Source organism: Halichoeres trimaculatus, unplaced genomic scaffold (assembly GCF_033239565.1).
Source record: "Halichoeres trimaculatus isolate MK-OKI-2021-1 unplaced genomic scaffold, fHalTri1.1 fHalTri1_scaffold_1, whole genome shotgun sequence".
NCBI lineage: Eukaryota > Metazoa > Chordata > Actinopteri > Labriformes > Labridae > Halichoeres > Halichoeres trimaculatus.
The window spans coordinates 27,982,086-27,997,031 of record NW_027437179.1 but is presented as its reverse complement, the minus strand read 5'-3'; the positions used below and the strand labels follow the sequence as shown (position 1 = coordinate 27,997,031).

The 14,946-nt window shown below is 38.5% G+C and overlaps 1 protein-coding gene across 1 annotated transcript; it reads left to right on the top strand.

Annotated features, from left to right (window-relative positions):
* The first annotated feature begins 211 nt into the window (after window positions 1-211).
* On the top strand, window positions 212-13,571 carry mst1 (macrophage stimulating 1). The gene is made up of 18 exons (XM_074675588.1): window positions 212-296; window positions 728-872; window positions 2,453-2,568; window positions 2,654-2,768; window positions 3,069-3,205; window positions 4,227-4,347; window positions 4,507-4,625; window positions 6,798-6,972; window positions 8,048-8,178; window positions 8,316-8,418; window positions 9,036-9,172; window positions 9,286-9,318; window positions 9,407-9,521; window positions 9,603-9,680; window positions 11,479-11,625; window positions 11,721-11,827; window positions 12,104-12,243; window positions 13,056-13,571. Exons 1-18 carry the CDS (start codon window positions 248-250, stop codon window positions 13,215-13,217), a joined length of 2,130 nt encoding a protein of 709 aa, XP_074531689.1. The 5' UTR covers window positions 212-247; the 3' UTR covers window positions 13,218-13,571.
* Window positions 13,572-14,946: the final 1,375 nt, after the last annotated feature.

Sequence of the window (14,946 nt, the reverse complement as noted above, 5' to 3'; positions counted from 1 at the left end):
GTGATGTGCCACTCTTCATCAATGATTGATAAAAGTATTGATCAGCTGTGTTTCTGGGATTAGGCCTCTGTTTGACTAAGGGCTCAGTGTCCGCATGTAGGTGGAGGTGTTCAGGTCTCTACGCATATTTCTAAGTTTTACAGCCTGGATTTTTTTAATGCTTTGAAGGATGGTTTGATGTTTCATGACCGACATCGTAAGGAATAAGACTCAAGATTTAAGTCCAGTTTCATAAATCTGCCCAACAATGAAAGTGTTGCTGCTCTGTGTTCTCCTGACAGTCGACGTGACCTCTGGTAAGAACATTTTAACTTTATTGTCTTAAGTTGAATAAAAGTTATTATAATTTATATGTTTAGTGAAACTGATAACTTTTATCTTACATTTTGACATCACCTAAAATTATTAAAGGCCTGTTTGTGGGTTTACAGAGACATTTGTAGCCTACAAGCCCAATAAAAGTATTTATTTTAATTTTAATATTTTATACTATATAATCTAATGACTACATAATATACCCTTGTAGTAGTGCTGTCTTTCAGTAAGTCTGTTTCTCTACCTCACACACCAACACTGGCTTGGTCCAAAGGTTATATGTGAGCAGGCTCCTGCCCAAATGTTGCAGCTGGTACCACAGAGCACCTGAACCCCATAGTGAACCTGGACTCAGCAGAGAGACCAGGCCCTGGTTCAGTCATTGAATGATTGTTTTGTTGGGCATAAACAGGCTACCGCAGTCCCCTGAATGACTTCCAGCGCTCTGAGGGCCGAGAGCTGGTCCCCACTTCCTGGAACTCAGCCCGAGTCCAGCTCTTACCCGGTCTGGACCTGGAAGACTGTGCCACACGCTGCTCACAGTCTCTGGACTGCAGGTATCAACACACAACTACACTATAGCAGGTTGGAATCCTCATGGGCCACATTAGAGAAGAGCTATGTGTTGCTCTGTGAGTCTGCTGAAGCTACAGAGCATTTTCCTGTGCTGAAATTTAATATGCACCTCACAAGTTTTAAATATCAGTGTACACTTCTTTAACTTTAAAGTGACACGACTATAATTTGCAGCCCTGATTACCTATCTTAGCTATTTTAAAACATGTTACTGGCATCCACTTTAAATAAGCATATATTTTTCACAAAACAACAAAAAGAAATCTGGTCCTCATACTCGATACGACACCTTTGTGCAAATTTCAATTAGATATACCATCTAGATAGCAAGTATTTGTCTTATTTTTTTATAACAACAGACTTTATTAATGTTAGATCCACCTGAAAATTACAGAAAAATGTCTTTCCACAATATCTTCAAGATATTAAAAGAAAAGTGATGTGTGGCTTGTTAGTAATGAGTATTTTGGCCTCTACTATCTTAAATTAAGACATTTTTCTGAACTTGTCAGGTAAATGAGACTCATGTTAAGTCTTGTATATTTATTTACTTGAAATTAGGCCATAACACATAGTTTTGAGGGTTTTTATGAAGTAAAGTTTTAAAGTTACTTTTATTTCCTTAATTTAAAAAAACGGTGTTTGGAAACAGGGTTGTAACTTTGTAACTTCTACTCACATTTGAGGGGCCATGCTCTTGCAAATAAAAGTTTTAAAGATTTTCGTTTTTGTAGTGAACAATCTTCTCGAATCAACTTTAACAATAGTAATTATAATAATTATTTATGTTTCCTTTACTAAATAAGCTTGTTTACACTAATACTCTACTCAGTCATCACATTATGACTCCTGACAGGTGAGGTGAACATCACTAGTACTCCTTTTTCCCATTGTTATCTCGCACTGGGGAGGCCCATGTTAGGCAGCAAGTGAACTTTTTGTCCTCAGAGTTGCTGTGTTCGAAGCAGGAAAAACAGACAAGCGTCGGAATGTGAGTGACTTTGACAAGGACTAAATCATGGTGGCTTGACCACTGTGCAGAAATATTTGCAAAGCTGCAGCTCTTGTGGGATGTAATGGTCAGCATTTAACTACAAAAAGTTCCTATAAAATTGGATTGGATAAAGAAAAATAAACCTTGCAATGCTGTGTCAATGTCCAGCATGGAAAATCGCAAGCTCCTACAATGCACACATGAGCGTCAGGGCTGAAGCACACAATGATTGAAGAAGTTGGCTTAAAGGATCTGCTGCACATGTTTTCTTGCAAGAGATACCTTCAGAGTCCTTGAGGAGTCTCCACAGGTCATGGCTATTTTTATCCTCCAATTGAGAGAAGGGGCCCGCATAAAACCAGGTAGCTGTTGGCTGGTCGATGTACGTGTCATATCCTCATGATTGCGTGCCCACTCGTGACTGCATAATATCAAGATTCAATCGTGTGATGTCCTAACTGCTTTTTACAACCATGCTTTTAAAGATGACATCCATACACACTTTTTGCCTCTATTGTAATATCCTTTCAAACTTTCCATTTTTATTAATACACCCATCTTCTCTAGAGCATTCAACTATGAGACCCGTCCATTGGTCACCTGTAAACACCTGCCCTGGGTGAGAGACGGCAGCAATGCAGAGGTGAAGAGAAACGTGAACTGTGACCTTTACGAGAAGAAAGGTAAGACTCAAATTGCTCACACTCTAATTTGTTACAGAAATTCACGTTTATATTTGTTGTTTAACTTCTTGTTTTTATTAAAAAGTCTATGTCAGGAAGTGCATTGTGGGTAAAGGAGAAGACTACAGAGGGAAGGTGTTCACCACAAGAAGCGGGCTCACCTGCCAGCAGTGGTGGTCCAAGTTTCCTCATGATCACAGGTGAGACACTTCACACTCACTGTATGGTTATATTTTCTAAAATATGAAGAAGCAGACATTTCTCTCAAACTTCATCTATTTTTTTTTAATTGAGGTGAAAGTGCTGACAATTTTTTAAAATTCAGCTAATGCAAAGTAAATATTCATTAAAATATGGAAGCTTTATTTGCACTCAAAAATGGTTACCGTGACATTTCTAATCCAGCGTTAGCAGTGTAGAGCATATCAAAGAAGAAAAGGTGTTACTGCCCTGAAACATCAGCGTCCTGTGCAATGACAACCTCATCGTGGTTGTTTTAGGTGGACTCCCTCAGCTGCCAACGGTCTGGAGCTGAACTACTGTAGGAATCCAGACGGGGATCGAATCGGTCCATGGTGCTACACGACAGATCCTGAGAGGCGATACGAGAGCTGCAACATCCCACAATGCAAAGATGGTACATTACAGTCATTAACCCTGTAAAGCCTGACCCATCAAAAAAAGGGGGCAGAAAACACTATTTTTTTGGAGCTGAGATATTTATTAACCCTTTTAACAAAATCCACCAAAAAAATTCCTGTATCATATTTTTTATGATATTTTTATTGTAACAGCTGATGAATTGGGAGGTTTTGGCAACTTTTTAAGTTAAGTTTTTTGTAAATATGCATTCTTTCAATGCAAAAAATAATTTAAATGTTATTCTTACAATGCAAAAAATAATTTAAATGTTATTCTTACTGCAGCTTCTTGAAAATAAGCAATGACTTTCATGAAAAACATGTGCGAATGCTTTCATCAGAGCAGCCACTTTGAAAAGAGCCAAAACACAACTTCATCTGCATGTAGTGATATGATGATCCTCAAGGGGGTAGAATGTATGTCGTACATTTCCTAACAGGTTTTTAAGACAACTTATTCTCATGTTGATGACACAGAGTTCTTTGAAACTCATGTGTCCAATATGATACGTTCTGCAAAAAAGAGTTGATGTAAGTGTAATGACAATTAAATATTCAAATGTTTATAAAAAGATTTAGTGAGAAATAAAGAGAAAGTGAAAATTGTTGTGAAGTAAAGTCTAAAAGAAAGAATTTTTGAAAAATACATTTGAACTTATTTTCTTTGAATCAAATCGTTATTCAAAACAACTCAAATCTGAAACACATTCCTTCAACAGAAAAGAACTACACTTGATGAAACAGCTGTATATATATTTTGCTCCCTTTCTCTGACTTTGGTTAAAGAAGGTTGTAATCATCAGCCAGACAAACTGAGCAGAGTCTCTGTTTACTGTAATTAGACCAAATGACACAGTGCAGATACATTCAGAAGAAATCACAGTTATATCAGCTTCTTTCAAGGAAATTATTAGTTTATTATAGGCCTTGTGCAATAAAATGTTTACATGCAGGGTGAGTTTGTTGTCTCTTCTCAGCTCTCTGACTGTGTGTGGGTGTGTGGGTGTGTGTTTGCAGAGGTGTGTATCACATGCAATGGGGAGGACTACAGAGGGCAGGTGGACCACACCATGAGCGGCAGAGAGTGTCAGAGATGGGACCAGCAGTACCCACACCAACACATCTACCAACCTGAGAAGTATCTATTCTTATGTTCCCTGTTTTAAACTCATCATGTAAACTGATCCTTTTACACCTCATTCCCAGTAAGCTTTGAAATCAATGTCATACCCGCTCTGGAAATTCCCCTGCTAAAAGTTTCTTTCTCTGTTTTTTTGAAAATGTTTGTTTGATTTAGATATCCTGATAAGAGTTTGGATGATAACTACTGTCGTAACCCTGACGCCTCTCCGGTGCCATGGTGCTACACCACAGACAGAGAGGTGGAAAGAGAGAACTGTGAGATCAGCAAGTGCAGTAAGACAAAAAAAATTATACTTTATAAAACTAAATACTTTGATTACAGAGGAGGTGGGAATTTAAGACCTTTAGTCACGACATGAACTTGAAATATGAAAAAGACTCTAAAAGAGGAAGTCTTGTATCTGTAACATAAAGCAAGACGTTTCCAGAGAACAATTCAAAATTTCTCTTGACATTTTAACTGTTTGTCAAGCAGCCAATCCAATAATGAAGAAAATCAGTAGAACATAAACTTCTTGTTTGTGGTCTAAAGGAGGCTGTAGTTTTGTACCTTTTTTTCTTATCTCTGCTCTGTTTTGCTCATTTGTTTCCTCTCGTACCACAGAGGTGACTTGAGTTGAATTGAGTTGTTATGTGGCATTAGGAGACACAATTACTGGGTCTCATTAAGCCGCTGTAATTAAATTTGGAAAAATCACCTTTTTCGGTGTTTGTGCAGATTACTTCCTGGATTGAGAAACCCTCTTATTTGTGAAACACATGGCCCCAATGATTTTCTTTAAGAGTAAATGCTGCTAAAGCGTGCTGATATTTGTTTGTGATTGACGCCCTGCACTGAGACACATGGGCTCAGGTTAATTAAAGGTTAATTACACTATTTTTTCCTTAATTTTTCTCTCTTGGCTTTCATTTAGTTTATGTAGGTTTTGACTGCTCAGAAGCTTTTATCTGGAGTGATAGGACAGTTTTGTACTCTGTGGATGATGAATATTTTCAACTGTTTTGCATGTTTACTTAGAGAAGATTAAAGCCTCCATACATGAGGTGTTAGATTCAACACTAAGCTTAAGGAAAACACGTGACCCTTCATGGTTTCTTTAACATTATATTCACATTATATATTCATTTAAAAGATAGTTGATGTGTTTTTTCATTGTTTGTTTGCTACTCTAAATTTGGGACTTGCTGAACTTTTAGCTCAGGATGTTAAGTAAATAAATAAAGTTGAAAGCAGGATATCAGTGTTTTCTCCAGAATTTCAACATCAGTTGTGTTAGATAAGACTGAAAACTCTGGCATTTCCACTGAGGACAGAGATCACTGTGGACTTAAGTTTATATGATAGCACCATCTTGTGGTGCAGGATGAGCTGAGCCTGCCTTCAAAATCAATCTACACAACCACCATCATCATAAATCCACAAAAAAGAGGAAACAATATATTGGGTTTTTTTTCTTTCATATTTTTAAGATGAAAAGAGTCTAGTTCAAGGTCAAGCTTCTTTTCTGAAATCAAGAAATTGTTTTTCAATATTCAAATATAGTCATTTAGACACCCAAAGCTTTAAAATAGCTCAAATGCTATAACTGTGATCTAAAGGAGACTAGGACTATGGAGTTTAGGTCATATTTAGACAAAAAAGAAACACAACATAGGTTAGCAACTGGGGAAGACATCCAATGAAATACAAAGAGCAGGATAACAAGAAAAGGCTGAAATATTGACAGTTGGAATCAGAGAAGAGAGGAAATAAGATTTAATAATATAGCCTTTAATTTAACTTAAAGGTTCCCAAATGGGGGTCTGAAAGCACTGATAAGGGAGTCCCAAAAAGCCTTAAAAATCAAAAACCTTTTAAATTTGAATAACTTATCCATTATTGTAAAATATGCACAAACATTTGGGTTGAATTTTATATAAAATCATGCAAACAGAGAGCTTTGATCTGTTTTCCACAGTCCTTTGTTGCCATAAACCCCCCAAAGAGACTAAGCATGGGTAAACATGCTATCAGTGGCCACCAATTAATTAAGTTAAGCAATATGTGCACATAGGTAGTCTAATTTTTGACTGATAAGCTAAATTAAGTATCTTAACTTTTTGTACTTTCTTGCCTGGTTTTAGGATTGTCCTATTAGTGCATCGAGACCCCCTGCTCTTACATATAATGTGACCAAAGGAGCAGGACAGCATAACATGAGGTTTAAGAAGAAGGAGAACTGAACAAATAGAAGCAGGTTTAAGATGTGAAAATACCCAAATTGAACATAATACAATTATATCTCATTTAGATACAAGTTTTCCCCTCATCACCAAATTTAAGACCTTATAGGAAATTGCTTCTCAATTACGTCTCTTCTATGTGACCTTCTCATTTAAATATTAACCCTTTGAACTCATTTGTGGCCTGATTGTGTAATGACTTTACTGTAACCCTCTCTCCAGCTGAAGTGCAGGTTGAAAAGCGTCAGCGCTCCAGTTTCACCACCAACTGTTTCCGGGGTCGTGGTGAGGATTATCGAGGCAAAGTCAATGAGACCACATCAGGTATCCCCTGTCAGCGCTGGGACGCACAGCACCCCCACGAGCACCCCTTCTACCCCAACACATACGAATGCAAGTAAGTGACCTGCATGAGCAATGAGCAGAGTGAGAGCAGGTACAGGTTTATGTCCATGCACTCACAGACTGTTGGTTTGAAAGGGGGATATTTGCTTCACACATGAATATTGATGACAGGATGTCACTGCAGCGAAATGTGTTGCAGTCTCATTTCTCTGCTGACAGCTGATGGTTCATGATAAATGGTCAAAGATCCACATAAAAAAAAAAGAGCTGCAATCTGAAAGGCAATATGGATGTGAAATGAATATTAGATTTATGTTTTGACCCTGTGAATGTTTAGCATGCTATCTTTGACCATGAGCATTTCAATCCCCAAATAATAATAAAAAAAAAATCAAGTTTGTCAGAATAAAATAGATGGACAGAGGCAGTGTGTCTGTGTAACATAAGTCACAAAATATGACAAAATGTGTTTTTAATTGTAAACGTAAAACCCAGATTTATTCATTTGATACCTAACATAAGAAAAATGTATGCCTCTTGTCCATTTTGATCTCTTTGTAAGCACAAAGTCACAGAGGTCACAAACTTCTCCACATTAAAATACTAAGCCAAAATGGACATTTCATTAAAATAGTAGATTAATAGGTTAAACAGAGACAAATCTAAAAAGATGACTCTTTGATGACTCCAATAAGAGATTTTTGGACCAACTACTTCAAAAGGCCCCCCTTTCTGAGTCTGGTACAACCAGCCAGCCCTGATCAGAGGACCTCAGAGTCCTGCTGGAGTTGCACGGCTACCGCAGGTCTCTGATATAAGCTGGAGCATGACCACTCAGCACTCTGAACACAAGCAAAAGAGTTTTAAACTGGATTCTGAAATTGATTGAAAGCTGTTGAAAAAGACGTTTGTCCCCAGTTTAATTTTATCCTGTGTCCAAGCTGTGCAGTTCAAATGTTTTTTTGTCCTTTGCTTGACGTCGTTTTTGTGTTTCTGCATCAAAGTGTATGCCAATAGGACCCTGCTCTGTTGTATGTTTTTGAGATGAATCTGTGATCTGTAAAGGTTGTTTTACAGCAGAATAAACCTAACTATCCCCACCTGACTGTGTGTTTCATCTTGTCCAGAGGTTTGGAGGAGAATTACTGTCGTAACCCAGATGGGTCGGAGGCTCCCTGGTGCTTCACATCTGTGCCTGAGATGAGGACTGCTCTGTGCTTACAGATCAAACGCTGTGCAGACGACATCGAGGCTGAGGGTGAAATGTCTTCTTCAGATTTGAAGAATGGGAGCAGAATCAGCTGCAAAATTCAAAGAACAAACACAGTGGACAGGGTCTCATTGTTACAGTGACAGAAAATAATTTTGTCTTGATAATAATGTCTCTATTTTCAGATTGCTACCATGAAAATGGGAAAAACTACAGAGGCATGGTCCGCAAGACTCGTAAGGGTATCACCTGCCAGAGGTGGAATGTTAACACACCTCACCAGACCAAGTACGACAACCATTTGAATCACTGCCCCCCCCACAATTCATATTATGTTCATTATATGTTTGAGATTGTGAGTGTAAGTCAATTAAAAAACACTCAAACTTGTCAGAAATGGGAAAAGTAGTTTAAGAAATGCAATTTCTGGCTGCATTTATTTCTAACATTACAGAAACAATCCAGTGTTTTTTAAGTGGTGTTGAATGATTCATCCATCAATAAAAGTTGTACCAGCAACAATGGATGTCCATTAGCTTGGTGCCCTCAATGAGAAACCTCTATGGAAAAACAACATCCAAGCCAGGCTACAGTTCTCTGACAGGTCGTTTTGCTAAATTTGAGGTTGAAGTTTTTCAATTCCTAACTTTTCTGACAGAATCAACATAAACATGTCCTTGCAGCACACATTTGAGCTGGAGTCAATATAAGCTAAACTATGTGGCAGAATGGCCAGTTTTTCACAGAAGGGGTTGACCTGATTGGAGTCTGTTGTTACTGGTACTATTACAAGTGACATGTAGTTCATACAACTCAGGTTTTAAAAAACTGAAATATCCCTGTAATGAGATCCAAAAAGTTTATGTATGTAGTTAAAGCTGTGTGCATTATGTTTGATATTCCAGGATTAATCCAATGACTCACCCTGATGCCAATCTGACTGAGAACTACTGTCGTAACCCAGATGGGGACCAGCATGGACCCTGGTGCTACACCACTGACCCCAAAACTGAGTTTGACTACTGTGCCATCAAACAGTGTGGTACATCACTCATCTTTGCCTCTTTTTAAAGAACATCTGGATGTTTTAAAACAAGTGAGCCAGAATTCTGCTATTATGTTATTAATAAATCATCTATTTCTTGTTTCCACCAGCTGGAGAAAGAGTGTCCATGACTGAACCAGTAGGTTAGTTTCTGAAAGACAATGAAGCAGCATTGAGAAGTTCTTGGGATTTTCATGCTATGAATTACCTCCCTTCTTTGTGTGACCCCAGAGGAAGGGGAGTTCAGCGGGTGCGGCAAAAGAGAAGACCGCTTTCCCAGGTCGAGGTTGCGCATCGTGAACGGGGTTCCAGGGAACTCTCCGTGGACAGTGAGTCTCAGAGATAGGTGAGTGGAGCGGTCCATGAACTGGCTATAAAAACTCTTGTTTGCATTGTTTGTGTGTGATCTCTGACCTTATGTGTGCAGGAAAGGAAACCATTTCTGTGGAGGATCCATGGTTAACCCCAGATGGGTGATCAGCACCAAGCAGTGTTTCTCCTCCTGGTAATCTTGGTTTGTTGTAACAGTTTTTGTATGGAAAACACAGACTTGAAAAACTCATACTTGAATTGACCCATAGGTGGCCAAATAATCATGGCAGGAAGCAAAAGAGTGAATCAGAAAGAAGTCAAACAGAGTCAGTTTATAGAACAGCTAAGAGTGACTGCATGTGTAACATCACAACACTAGACCTTCCTCCAGAGGAGAAACAAAATCAAGCCTCATGTGGGCACCAAAATAAAACTTTGAGTTTTACAGTTGAAACTGAAATGGCTTTTATGTAGAATAACTTACCAAATGGCTCTTACCTTATTAACTCTGGGGTACAGTGTGTAAAAATAAAGGTTTATTTATCTAGCTGTCAGATTTGAGACTGATGCTGCTCTTGCTCACTTCCAATGGTGTACAATACTCCCCTTGTCACGTTTTTAGTGTCAAAAACTTCATCTGTGAACAGAGTGCTCCAGGAGGCTTAAATGATTTTGTGATTTACCAAAATTGACCTCTGTGCACAAATTAACCCAGGACTGCATCTACCATAACACTATAACTATGTATACAAAACAAATACTGAGAAGCTGATTCGACCTTGGAGACTCTACCTGCCATCATATGCCTTTGGTAAACAATGGCCAACTTTTTGGGGCTTTTAGCCAAAGAGCCTCTCATCATTGATGCTATGAACCCACATGGTTTGACTTGTTGTTGGTGGAACAAAGTTTGTTGAACAGATAAATAAAAAGTAAAGATAAATACATAAATTGTGCGGTGGTGGGCGGTACTTGCAGAAACTATGTTTCTTTGAAAAGCTTCTGGTGGGTGGAGCATGTAGCATCTGATGTATAGGCAGGTGGAACATGTTCTTTCTTCAAACCTTTTTGCACTGACTTGCAGCCTGCAAATACAAACTTTTGGCTGGAAAATCTGATAGTTGACAATTTTGTATGACCAAAAAACAACAGATTAAGATGACAGCACAGCCACAGGATCTCCTGGTAAAAGCGCCTATAAAATGTACATTTCTCATCATCCTCTGCTGCAATGAAATCAAGCAACACTAATAAGATTATTACCATTTTGTGTCCTTTTGATCACAGAATTTTGAAACAGTAGTGTTGTGAGAACGAGGGAAATCATATGCAGACAGCTCTCCACTCTCTTTGTGTAGAGTAAAGCGTCAAGTGATCCCCTGCTGGAGTCGTACGCCATTAGCAGTTGATCACTGAAAAATCAGACTACATGAAATGAAGTGATTAGTCTTGTCTGACAGATTAAGCCTTTCTTCTTTAGATCATTTAATGTTTCGATTTAGGTGATCCTTGAATTTTACTCAAGCCTACAAATCATTTGACCAATTTGGGGTTTGGTGAAATGACTCAACAACTGATAGTCTCATTAAGAGGAAATTTATCATGCATAGTCATGAACTTCCAAGAAAATTTCTTATCGCTGTGATAATCTCTTGACACTTAGTGTAACAGTCTCATTCCCCGATCATACAGCTCTCTGGTTTGTAACCAGATATCAGTGACCCAGCTACACTGTGTATTAAGCTTGAGCACCAATATGGTTGACAAGTTAAGCATTACCTCACATTTTTATGAAAGCATTGTCATTGTGCCCATGTTAATGTTTGGCCAGGGAATTGTTGCGCTGTAGTTTCACTGTACGTACTGACTGTGGACTCTCAGTCTTTGTGGTAGGACAGTGTTAAACTGCTGAAGCTGCCTGTGAAAACATGAAACAAGCGTGTTGTACTGTTTATATCTCCATGTTTAGGCTCTTGTTCTTGTGTCTGCAGCTATGTGGACCTCCCTGGCTACACAGCCATGATGGGAACACTGTTTCGAGATCCGCAAGACGATGAGCCTGGAGTGCAAACCATCCCGCTGACTAAGATTGTCTGTGGACCCTCAGAGTCTCAACTGGTCATGCTACAACTTGAATTGTATGAACTGTGAAGTGCTTACATACACAGAACACAGGAACACACACATTCATTCAGACATTGAAGTATTTTGCCTCTGACTCTTCTCTCTTTAGCCCAGCCCAGTTTAATGAGCGTATCTCTCAGATCTGTCTCCCCCCTGAACGTTACATTGTACCTGAGGGAACGTTCTGTGAGATCGCGGGATGGGGCGAAACCAGAGGTAAGTACGCTCTTTTTGAAAATGACATCCACACTAATCTCTCACACAACACAGCAGCTAATGTGACAATAAATAATATGTAGCTGCTTCAGAACAAGCAACGTATTTCTCCCCTTGAATTGATGTTGTGTCTAAATGAGCAATCTATTCAGACTGTGGAGCAACAGATGGCTTTACTATTTACAGAAGCACCCAACATCTGTCCAGCTTTCGTTTCTGTTCATTATCATTGTGAAAACATCATCAGCCAACTCACTGTTCTCCCTGTTTTTTAAGGGACTGGAGATGAGACCGTCCTCAATGTGGCCCGCACACCTGTCCTGAGCAACAGAGAATGCAACAAATACTTCAGAGGTCGAGTTCGAGAGAATGAAATGTGTACAAACTCCTTTCAGGGCGGAGTAGGCGCATGTGAGGTGAGTGTGCATGCTTTGACAACTTAATTTTCCATTTTAAGAAAAAAAATGTATTTTTTATCCCAAGGGCTTTAAAGGGGTTTCTTCATCAATTGTCTTTTTATAATGAAGCCTTGTTTTCAGTGTTTTGTGGGTGACAGCAATCATCTCAGACAGGTATAAAATCAAGGAACAGTGTGGTTTAAAGTAGCAAAAGTCTTCAAAGCACTCACACATTGACTGACCCTTGGTAATTTGATGCTGTGTGGTGACTCTTGAGAAACAGAGATTTTAAGAAATTCCCTCATTTCTTCTTAAAAGTCAATCAGAATTTCTCTTTTGTCCACAAGCTGAAGATATTTTAAAGCTCACTGACATACAAGTTTTATTTTGTTTGTTAATTTCTGATTTTTTTTTGTAGTTTTTTTAACCCCTGGACAAAAGCATGCTGGCTGTTTCCACTTTCCCGGTGCTAAGCAAAACTAAGCTCATGAGCTGCAGGCTTTAGATTTATATTAAACACCTTGATGTCAAAGTTGTATCAATCTCCTCTTGCAACACTTAGCAACAAGCTAGTAAGCATTTCTTCAAAACTATTTACATAATGGTGTTTAAGACTAACACCATTAAGTCCCCAGAATAAATTTCAAATTGCCCTGAGCAAAGAGTACAGCTATTTATACGTTCCTATAAATCAAACACTCTCACCATATGGATAATGGAGGTTGGGCTGGACAAGCTGTGACTGCAACATGTTTCCAACCTCAGCAGTGACACTCAGTCATAACAGAGACAAATAATGACTCCACAGTGTTGTTCCTGTGTGTCTGCAGAGAGACTACGGCGGCCCTCTGGCCTGTCAGAACAGAGACTGCTGGGTACTCGAGGGTGTGATCATCCCCATGAGGCGCTGCGGACATCCAGGGCAGCCCAACATCTTCATCCGTGTGTCCTTCTATGTGGACTGGATCAAGAAGGTCATGGAGATGGCTTAGAGGAGGTTTCTGCCATCTCACAGAGACCAATCAAAGACACAAACAAAGCCCACAAGAGAAAATATTTACTTAGTTATGTACATTTTTAATCTCCTCTTATGTTTCTTTTACATTAAAAATATGAAGATATCTAAAGAATTAATCCAGAGTTTAATATTTGAGTTGGATCACTGTAAATCACTGTATTGTAAAATAAAAACTTTAACCAGGTAGAAAATGCAAAGGCAGGATCAAAATTTCTCAAAACATCTTGGCTTTGAATTAATGTGCTTCAGTGTTTAATGAGAAAAAACTAACTTTAGGCGCATTAGTAGAGGCCTTTAAAGCTATGGTTTATTTGTTGTTCTGAGCAGACAGACAGACTAAAAAAACAGCAAAAAGTATTTGTAGTTTTAAAACTTAATGTAAATTAAAATGTTGCAGATTTTTTCTGACTTTATAAACTGTACCAACATGTTTAATAAAGAGATCATAAAACAGCCTAGAATAGTTATTGAAATACATCTTTAGGGTGTGCAGTATTTGTGAGTATAACTTATGAAGTTTTTTTTACTATTACAACTGTGATTAAATGTATTTCAATTAATTCTTTGTTTCAAAATACTATAATTTGTTTTCTTAAAGTACTTCATAAAACAAAATTATAAAAATTAATTTGCTTTACCCTTTAGTGCATTTTTTATCAGTTATTAATTGTTTGTGTCCTGCTTGTTTTTGCTACATTTCAAACATGATTTTTTTGGATGAATTGTTCTTAATACACAGAAGAGATACAGGTATGAAATGTAATTATATCCTTTCAAGTTCGGCGAGGATAATTGTTGCTAAATAACTTCCAACAAGAGCAAAGGTGTGGGGATTTGAAGCCCAAGTTCCTAACATCCCCTGGAAATGCACCCTTTACCACAAAACTGTACACCCCTCCTCCTCCTTCTCTGTAGTGTTGAATGGAGCTCCGAAATACCTTCTTTGCCCCCAGCCTCTAAAGAAATCCCTCCTCTGCCTGTCTTTTGATGCCTGCCCCCACCTCTAAAGACATGCCTTTGTGCCTTATGCAGAACTGTATGCGCTGCACATTCTTTCTAGTTCTATAGGAGGATTTTTGTAACCCGGTCCTGATGAGCCCACGGAATTCAGCTTAAATAAACCTCAAGATCAGAGTCCAACCGAATCTCTCCTAGACACACCAGCCTGCAGAAGGCCACTGAACTCTCCCCCTTACACACACACACACACACACACACACACACACACACACACACACACACACACACTGACGCAGACCCACACACAAATTCACTTTTGGCAAATCCTCTCCTTTTTCTCTCCCTTATTCCCTCCATTCTGTTTCTGTCTCCTGTAAATTGCACACATCATTTTTTCCTTTTCACGCAACAATCAAGAGAAACTGACACTCCTTTTTCTTATTATTTTTTTTTTATTTCTTTCTCTTTTTTCAGCAGAAATAGTTTCTAATAAGACTGAAGTGCTCCCCCTTTCTAATGACAGCCAATTATCCCCCTGCTGCAGACAGCAGCGTGTGGAAATGGCAGGTTGACAGTTTTCAGTGTCATTCTGTTCACTTTCATTTAGTAATATTTATAGTGGATGACTAATCAAACACGTTTATGACTAAAACTTCTCAGCAACTGTTAGCAAAGTTTCTCAGAAACCTGACTAAAATTTTAAACAAATACCGCCACAAAATATGCAAATCATTTCTTTGATA